Source organism: Rousettus aegyptiacus, unplaced genomic scaffold, assembly GCF_014176215.1.
Source record: "Rousettus aegyptiacus isolate mRouAeg1 unplaced genomic scaffold, mRouAeg1.p scaffold_m13_p_11, whole genome shotgun sequence".
Taxonomy (NCBI): Eukaryota; Metazoa; Chordata; class Mammalia; order Chiroptera; family Pteropodidae; genus Rousettus; species Rousettus aegyptiacus.
The window spans coordinates 43,392,118-43,402,409 of record NW_023416286.1 but is presented as its reverse complement, the minus strand read 5'-3'; the positions used below and the strand labels follow the sequence as shown (position 1 = coordinate 43,402,409).

At 35.4% G+C, this 10,292-nt stretch overlaps 1 protein-coding gene across 1 annotated transcript in view; it reads right to left on the bottom strand.

Annotated features, from left to right (window-relative positions):
- Positions 1-947: 947 nt before the first annotated feature.
- The window catches only part of LOC107501320 (A disintegrin and metallopeptidase domain 3), an 80,347-nt gene continuing 71,002 nt past the window's right edge, over positions 948-10,292 (bottom strand). The window contains exon 21 of the mRNA XM_036228315.1: positions 948-1,115. Coding sequence (XP_036084208.1) covers positions 948-1,115 — 168 coding nt within the window. The remainder of the gene's footprint in view (positions 1,116-10,292) is intronic.

The window sequence follows — 10,292 nt, the reverse complement described above, 5'->3', positions numbered from 1 at the left end:
TTCATATTTGTTATAAAATCAATACTAAAGTAATAAAACATATATGCACATTTAATACTTAGCTATTAAGACACCTTAGTTTTCTAAGGAAAAAACTCATTTATAATAAAAATTAATTTTTGAGTTTTTAGTGTGTATGTGTGTTTTGAAATTTAAAGTAGATATTCAACAGTAGATATGGTTAAAATAAGCAATCGTATGCTACTAAACATGTTGTAAATTCCTATTTTCTTCTCCTTTTCCTACAGTAAATCAACCATTGCACCAGAAAGCTATGACCTGGACACTTAACATTGCCAAGAACTTCACAAGCAAGGTGAAGTTCCAGAAGAGAAACCATGTTTTATAACCCTGAAGGCCTTTAAAAATGTCAAATTTGGGGAAAATAAATTCGTGGGCAGGAGGCAGGTTCTAGTGAGCTCCAGTGTTTAGCAGGCCTGGGTGGGCGGCCAGCTGGGTTGGGAGGGGCTGAGCAGCCGGGCCCTGCACCTTGGGCCACCACCCTTTCACTCAGCTGCCCCACTCCCTACATCCCCCACCCCCGCCCCCATTGGCGCTGCAGAGCAACTGCACCTGCACAGTGAGGAGTCCTGTATGCCATGCAATGCTGTCTCTCTTGCTGATCCTCTCAGGCCTGGGAAAGCTGACCGCTGCAGGCATAGTATGTGGAGGACCTGCGCCATGGGGACGGTGGCCCAGAGCAGTGCCCTCATGGGCATGCCAAGCAGCACCTTCTTTGTTCCAGAACCCGGGCAGGCCAGGGAGTGCCCAGCACCCTCTCAGAGCCTTCCTACTTTCAAGATCCTGCTGCACTTGGTGGTTGGAGGGCCACGAGCAGGCCTTCACTTACCTGACTCTGACTCTGCACTGGCAAAAGAGGGTGCCCTGCTTCTGGAGAGGGAGGGGAAAGGAAAGAGCCTGGATAAAGTTCTCAGATGAGCACTTCTTCACTTAGGCAGGGCTGAGGTCGCAGAGTCCCAAGTATCTCTGGGCCCGGTGGTGTGCAATACTCCCAAGTTCAGAAGAGACTCCTCCTGGAATCGTGCAACATATTTTGTGTGTTGAGAATCTTCACACATTTTCTTTGCTGTAGATCTGAAATGCAGATGTGATATCTGCAGATTACAATGCCACAGAAGACTGCAGCAAATACTAATGATGGCAATGTTTCAGAAATGTTTGCAGTTAAGAAATCAGTCTTCTTATATTTGGGGTATTTTATTCTTATTGGACTGCATGACCCTAATCAATTGCTACATACATATTCATTTTAAAACTATGTCTGTGTTCATATTTACTTTGTTAAAGAGCTATTTTATCTGAATGACAGTGTTTTGATATTATTTTTCCATGATTTTTTCAAGTAATATACAGTATAAACATCAGAAAATATTTTTAAATTTTTTAAAAGTATAAATAAACTCAGAGGGAAAAAGCGACCAAATTTCTAACTCACAAAAGGCTATAAATCCACTGGTCCTTTTGTCTGTAGAAAATTTGCAATTTTAATATTTATTCTTATATAAGTGAGATTAGACTAATGTATTTGATTCTCGTAGCTGTGTCCTATAAAGTCCCACAACACTAATTAGTTAATACTGAATCATTGCTTCTAGGGAAAATATGTATCTACCTCTTTAGATTATAATCTTAAATCCAAAAAGCAACTCATTCTGAGAGAGTCTCTTTTCTCTAGTTTGCAGAAGAGCAAGAGAGGTTTAGAAATGCAAAGTGACTTGCCTGGAGCCACCCCACTAACAGGTGCCAGGGTTGATTTTCAACTAGCCCTGGAACCTAAGTCAACCTGCTATTTGAGGCTGTGAAGCCAGGCATTAACTTCTCCTCTAGAGCAATGACGATCCTAGATGGCATCTTTTTCCAATATCAGTTTGTTTTGCCTACATTGAAAAATCTGTTATTATAACCACCTTAATTAATTATCTTAGCCAGACCTTCTGGGTAATTTGCTGTGTAGCTTCTATAAACACTGTTGCTTCGCCTTGTTATGGAGCTGGCATCTTTCCTTAAACCTCTGTTCTTCCTTCTGCACCTCTCTCATAGTATTAAAGAGAGTTAAGGCATTGCTCTGAATTGGAATTTGACTTCATATCAGCAGTAAAGCTGTTGTGCTTTCTTATCATTCATGTGTTCACTGGAGTAGCACTTTTAATTTCCTTCAAAAAGTTTTCCTTTGCACTGACAGTTTGGCTCACCGTTTGGCACAAGAGGCCTAGCTTTTGGCCTGATTTGGCTTTGGACATGTCTTCCTCACTAAGCCTAATCATTTCTAGCTTCTAATTTAAAGTGAGAAACATGAAATACATCCAAAATGGCAGCATTTCATCTTTTTTTATCTAATCATGCTAAGTGAAATAAAACAGAAAAAGTTGAGAACCATATGATCACCATCATATATATGTGGGATATAAAACCAAAGGCATCAAATGAACAAGACAAAAATTCATAGACACACAACAGTTTAGTGATTACCAGAGAGAAAGGGGGGAAGAGGGGAAGATAGATAAAAGTAAAGGGGGTCAAATATATGGTGATTGAGAATTGACTTTGGTGGTGAACACACAATACAATATACAGATGATGTATTATTGAATTATACACTTGAACATATAATTTTATTAACCAATGTCACCTCAATAAATTTAATAAAAAATATTTTATTGCCTTGTTTTCTATAGAGTTTGTAGCAAATACAATTATAAAATTCATTGTGGAGATAACCTACAAAATTGGTCAATGTCATACACCACATTAACTGAATGAAAGGAAAGAACCACATGATCATCTCATTAATGCAAAAGAAGCATTTAATAAAATTCAATATCCTTTCATGACAAAAAAAAAAAAAAAAAAACTCAAGCTAGGAACAGAAGGAAATTACCTTATAATTATAAAAGACCTACAAACAAACCTATAGCTAACATTATTCTTGATGATGAAATTGACAAGATTTTCTCTAAAATCAGGGAGGAAAAGATACCAATTTTACACTTCTATTCAACAGAATACTAGAAATTCTAGGCATTGCAAATCGTAAATAATAGGTGAGGCATCCAAATTGAAAAGAAGTAAAATTATCTTCGTTCGCAGATATCATCTTATATGTAGAAAACCCTAATGGTTATACACACACACAATCAAAAATTATATTTCTATAAATTTTAACAATGAACAACCAAATAGAAATTAAGAAAATGATTATATTTACAATGGCATAAAAAATACCTATAAACAACCAAGAAGGTGAAAGAAGTACCACAAAAACTACAGACATTACTTATGGAAATTAAAGGAATGAAATTAAAGGAAGAAAATACATTGTTAAGATGCACTATCACCCTCAGCAATATATAGATTTAATGTATCAAAATAGAAATGAGTTTTTTCAGAAATAGAAAAATCCATCCTAAAATTCGTGTGGAATCTCAAGTAGTCCTAAATAGCCAAAACAATCTTGAAAAGGGCAAAGATGGAGGACTCACCCTTCATGATTTCAAATCTAATTACAAATCTACAGAAATCAAAAGAGAATGGTATTGACATGAAGACAGACATATAAACCAACAGGTAAGATTAGAGGATCCAAAAAAGAAACTATCATATATGTAGTCTTGAACAGTCTAGAAGGGTGGCAAGATCATTCAATGAGAAAAAAACAATCTTTTCAACAAATGGTGCTATAAAAGCTAATATGCATAAGCAAAAGAATGATAATTAGATCTTTTCCTAACACATGTACAAAAATTAGTTTAAAATCAATTGAAGATTAAAATGTAAAAACAAACTATAAAAGTCTTCTAAGAAAATAGGGCAAAATCTCCACAATATTGGTTTTGGAAATGATTCCTTGGATATGATGCCAAAGGTACAGGTAATAAAAAAAAAAAAATTGCACTCCATGAGAATTAAAAAATTTGTGCATCAAAAGACACTACAAAAAGAAAAAGGCAACCCACACAATGGGAGAATATATTTTGAAATCCCATATCTGTTTGCAAATCATATATCTGATAAGGGATTAAAATACAGAATATATAGAATCACAACAATAATTCAAAAATGACCGAAAAACTTGAATAGAAATTTCTCAGAGCTATACAAATGGCCACTAACTACATGAAAAGATACTCATTAATCATTAAGGAAATGCAAATCAAAACCCACAATGACAGACCACCTCACACTTATTAGGAAGGGTACTGTCAAAACCTTCAGAAAATAAGTGTTGGTGTGTATGTGTAAGAATTAGAACCCTTCTTGTGCACTGTTGGTAGGAATGTAAATCGTGCAGCCACTGTGAAAAAATTACCAAAAATATTAAAAAGAGAATTACCATATGGTTCAGCAATCCCATTTCCAGGTATCTACACGAAAGAATTGAAAGCACAGTCTCAAAGAGAGATTTTTGTATAGTAATGTTTACAGTAGCATTGTTAACCATAGCTAAAGGTGGAAGCAGCCCAAGACTGCTAAGGACACACATTGGGAAAAGGATAGTCTTTTGAAAAAACGGTGGTGGGAAAACTGTATATTCACATTCAGAAGAATGAAATTAGATTCTAATCTCACATTTTATTCAAAAAAGAAACTCAAAATAGATTAAAGACTTACACATAAGACCTCAAATTCTAAAACTTCTAGGAAAAATGTAGGGAATAGCTTCTTGATTTTGGTCTAGACAATGGTATTTCAGATATAATCCCAAAACGCAGGCAGCAAAAGCAAAAATAGACAATGGGGTTGCATCAATCTAAAAAGCTTCTGTACAATGAAGAAAACAATTACCAAGTTAAGAGAATATTTGTTAATTACACACTGATAAGGGCATAATAGTCAAAACATATAAGAAACAATTTAATAGCAAGAAAAAGAAATAACCCCATTATAAATGGGCAAATGACATGAATAGACATTTCTCAGAAGACACAAATGGCCAACATATATATGAAAAGGTGTTTAACATCACTAATCATTAGAATAATGCAATCAAACCACAATGAGTTATCACCTACACCTGTTAGAATAGTTAATATCAAACAGACAAAAGATACAAATTGTTGGCAAGAATGTGTAGGAAAGGGGAGCCTTGTGCACTTTGATAAGAATGTAAATTGGTGCAACCATGATGGAAAATTGTGTTGATGCTCCTTAAAAACTTTCTAAAAACCTATGTAATCCAGCAACATTACTTCTGGGTGTTAATCTGAAGAAAATAAAAACACTAACTCAAAAAATATGTGCTATCTCATGTTCATTGCAGCATTATTCATAATAGATAAGACATGAAAACAATGTAAGTATCCATCAACAGATGAATGGATAATATAGAAAATATGATATCTATATCTATACCTATATCTGTATCTATACCTGTATATATACAGGTACATCTCAGAGTATAGAATATAGACCATGTAATTAGAAGGAGGAGAAGAAGAAACAGTATTCTATCTGCCAAAATAAAATCAGGGGCAAGTTGTGGTACAGACTATGAACTGTTAATATACAACATTAGAATTAAGCTGAAGAAGAGCGCTGAAATAATTGCAGTGCCAAAATATAATATAAACATTTCTAGTGGATTCAAAGTCCACATAAAAAAAATAGATTTGCACTGTTAAACTTAATTGACTGAGAAGCAAAAGAACAACAGACTGAAATTATAAATATTATCAGGTAAGAATGTGAAAAGGTAAGGCCAGAAGTAAAAAGGAAAGATGGATGACAGAAGAAACATTGAAAATTGTTAAAAACAGTTGAGAGGCACAAGTTAAAGGTGACAAAAGCAGAATTAGAATCGTGAATGCAGTTTTTTAATAACTATCACGTAGAGATAAAGAGAACTATCATTATAGCCAATGTGAGACTAGAAAACAACAGGAAAACCAAGAGAACTCTACCAGAAGATTCATAAAATAAAAGGGAAATTCAAAGCTAGACTGGGAATGCTGAACAACCAATAAGTAAGCACATTATTTGAGCAGGACAAAATAAAGAGAAAGTGAAAGAATATACTAAAAATCTATACAGAGTAGACAAAAGAATGGCAGATACCTTTGAAAAGGATTCCTGAGGAAGAACCTGTAATTTTAGAAAGTGAAGTGAAAGCTGTTCTGAAAGTATGGGAAAGAAATAAATCACCACGAGTACGTGGGTTATCAATGGAATTATCTTAATCCACAGAGACTTGGTCCATCAATTATATAGATATATGGAATCTTTATTTAATAATAGATACAAGTTTTCAGAAATCAAAATGTAAAACCATTTCTCATTGCCTAGTGCAGTCAGGCTTTGATCCCTGACTGTTTTCTGAAACTACTCTGGCAAAACCATCACCTACCTCTATAGTTTGTGGGCATCTGGAAAAGGAAACTCTTGGCCTCTGAGGTGAGCTAATCCCACCCATTATCCAGGAGCATCTTTGTTTATTGATGAGGATCATTAGGTCCTAATTAGACTCCAGGTAGGCTGATGGTTCCATAATCCATGTATAATGCTTTAAGACATATAGAAGTGTACCTATTGCAGTGAGTGGGAGACAGGGAGATGGGACACTGAACAAGAAAATCTTACCTAGGAAAGCTCAGCTTCAGGTAAAGAAAGAGCAACAAGTCTGGGTTCCCCCAAAGGACAAAGTTATATTCTATATTGCAATTCACATGAGGCCATAGAAATGTCACCTGGAGACAGAACAGTTATCTATGACCAGAAACTCAGTTTGGGCAATTCCGTGAGTACAGAATGGATGTTAGCGACTACTTGGGGGCTTGAGGCTGGCCTTACGTAGCAACTCTTCCTCTCAATATCTAAATCCTGGAATAGATACAGAGGTCATGAGCTATTGGAGAGGTGCGAACTATAGGTATCCTCTCTTGAGACTGGAGCTATAGGCATCTGAGCGTGAACAGTAGCAGCAGGCAATGGAATGTTTTCACCTTGAGATTTATGAGCCTCCCGGGTTCAAAAGAGGCAAAAACTGCTTATTTCCTACTAAAGGATCACAGTGGGTAGAGAAGTCAACAGACACAAGCCTACGTATTTTCACTCACAGGATTTATTTTGGTTTGTGAAACTGAAAGCTTTAAGCCATAACAAAAGGAGAGAAAAGCAGATTTTTTTTCACTCTTGAAATAGGCCATTTAATGGTGAGTTTCTTGGTAATATCCTTTTTCCAACCTATGGCTTTTTGACATTATTGTTTAGTCACTGTTGTAAAAGAAATATGGAAAAATAGAAATGTTAAATTTTAATAAAAGCTGTCTAATAATACTATGCAACTACAGGTATAGCAAGAAATTAGTATAATAAGACACTGATTATACTGTCGCAATCTATGCCTGTACTCCACAAAATTTGTAAACCCATTTATTTTTCCAAGAACCTTTTGTGATAGCCATATTAAAAGGCAATATTATAAATTGTATTTATATATATTTCATTTACACAGTCTATGTGTTATGTGGGTAAAAGAAAATCACCAACAAGGAAACAGAGAGGAAAAGAACAATAATCTGTGAAGAAATAAATAATAATTATTATGAATCAGTCTATTTTTATCTACAGAGGAATACTTCCAAGGGATTTCTGTGCATATCCAACAGGTGTCCCACACACATATATTCGAATCCAAACTAAATCTTCACTCCCCTCCGTGTCCTCATTACAACATCAAAATTGTTCTTACCCTACTATACAATATGTCATTAGTAAAAGGTGTCATTATCCACTGTGTCAAAAATAAACATTTCTGTAGTTATTTTTCATTCTAGCACAAATACATTCATCAGTTAGTCACTACTTCAATGAAATCTACCTCTGTTATATATCACAAGGTTTTTAAAATTTTTTTTCCTCTAATCCAATCCTACCTGCATCATGCCCTTCCTGTGAATTCCATATTCTCATAGTTGTTTTACTCCTCTCTAGTTCTGGCTGAATCTGATTGAATTTTCCCCTATTTATCACTGTGAAATTTAAAAAGCAAACCATTGATTGCTAAATCCCTCCCTTACTACTTAAAAATACTTTAGGTATGTTCCTATTCATATGAGAAAATTTAACCACGTCATGACACACCAAACAGTTCTCTTGGCTCAGATTACCTATGTAGAGTTTATCTCTCAACGTTCATACATTTTAAAATGTATTAAGAGCATAAAGTTAGAAACCAGCCTGGGTTTACATTTTAGTCTTGCTATTCCTGCTATGTATCAATGAAGGCCATTTAAGCAGTTTTTCATACCCTTTACACAGAAACTGTCAATTCATTCTGTTGGTTCAGCTTCAAATTTTATTTCTAAAACCATTTTTTATATCATTGGTCAGAGGTACTATCCCTTCTCTCCTGGATTGTTGCAGTAGCATTGCAGTTACTGGTTTCTACACTTTTACTCCTGCCATTGTTACAGAATACTTCCAACAAAACGGCCGTCAAAATTTAAGTCATGTGACCTCCTGCTAACTGTGCTTCAGATGAACTGACATTACTGTTATTTATCAAACATTCCTAACTTTTTTCATTGGATCCTTCTTGTGTTTGAAAAGCTTCTGCCCAGATATATGCATGGAAAGCTCTGCCAGCTGTATGCCTGTGTTAAAACAGCATCGATTTACATACAGTTGGAACAGAAAAGCTCTATCTTTATCTATAGGAAAGGCTGGACGTCTGGTTTCACTTTTTACCAAGATAAGGGCAGTGAGATTTATGATGCGCTGTTTAAAATTTAAAATAAGAAACCCTGAGACCTTGTATCTGAGGTGTTTATCTGATCAGCATTGCTTTCTTGCACTCTCTCTTGCTGTGTAGTGTATCCTGTGCATTTAAATAAATGACTTGTGTGAGTTGACCTTGTGTGTCCAGGTTACGTATTTTAAATATCTAAACTGGGCAAATATTTGCACTTCTTCCAATTCTTTGCTTACATATCACTTGTTCAATAGGGCCTATTGAGTAATTCAAAATTTCAAACTGCTATCAATTTAAAATTTAAAATTACTATCAATTTCTCCTTCAACATCAACCCTCCCAATTACCCTACTGCACAAATCTTTTCCATATTATCAATCACTTCCAATACACTATATAATCCACTTAAAAAATATGTGTATTGCTTATGGACTGACTGCTTAACCCACTATTTCAAATTCTTGAGGTGAGATCTTAATGTAACCATAAAGTACTGGTGAAAAGAGAAGACTGTGAAAAAAATAAAATGGTAAAAACAAACAAACAAACTATAAAAACAGCATATTGAATTTATGACTTAAGTGTTGGAAGAAATCAAGAAAATAACAAGACCAGTATATCGCTTTAGGAGGAAGTGACTGAAGTTGGGTGGCAGTGAAAAGTTCAGGTGAAGATGCCCGGTGTGATGCTGAGACTTCAACTGAAGGACATGAGAAGAAGACCGAGCCAAGTGCCACAATCTTTCCCAAGATATGGGTTTTAATAGAGTAATTAAAGAAGTAGTAGAGATTGGTCTAGGTAAAAAGAAGACTAATTTATATTGACAGTAGAGTTATAAATGTTTTCTCTGATGGCATATAAAGAAACAGAAATCCATTCACTTAAATCTCAATCAAAGTTAGATATAGAGCAGAGGTCTCCAATCTCTGGGCAGCAGATCAGTACCAGTCGGTGGTCTGTTGGGAACTGGGAGGTAGGTGGTGGGCTAGCAAGTGAAGATTCATCTGTATTTGCAGCCGCTCCCCAGCACTAGCCTCACCGCCTCAGCTCCATTTCAGATCATCAGGCATTAGATTCTCACAGGAGCACCAGTCCCTGGTGCCAAAAAGGTTGGGGACTGCTAATATGGAGGGGGACCGCTAATGTCAGGAAAGTAATTAGGAGAACTCTGACGTTACTCTTGGTTGAAGATTTTGAACTTTTCCATTTACTCCTAGTGATAGGTCTTATATGTCAAATATCTTGATTTCTTTAAACATATAAGTTATAAGACTGAATGATATATACATATGCCTACTTTATCTCATCTTAGAGTAAATTATTGAAGACATATTAGATGCCGAGGAAATTGCATTTAGCACTTTCCTCGGCATCTAATATGTCTTCAATAAATGTAAATTTCATTCCCCATCCCCATTCATATATCAGGCTGTAAGTCTTAAAATGGTGGAGTTATTCAGAGTTTAAACCCTGGAACCTGATCGCCTAAAATTATATTCCAACTCCAAAACTTTTATACACATGGGGAATTGTTTATATACTTATGTCTGTTACCTATTGTAAGATAAAGATAGCATTAACTATG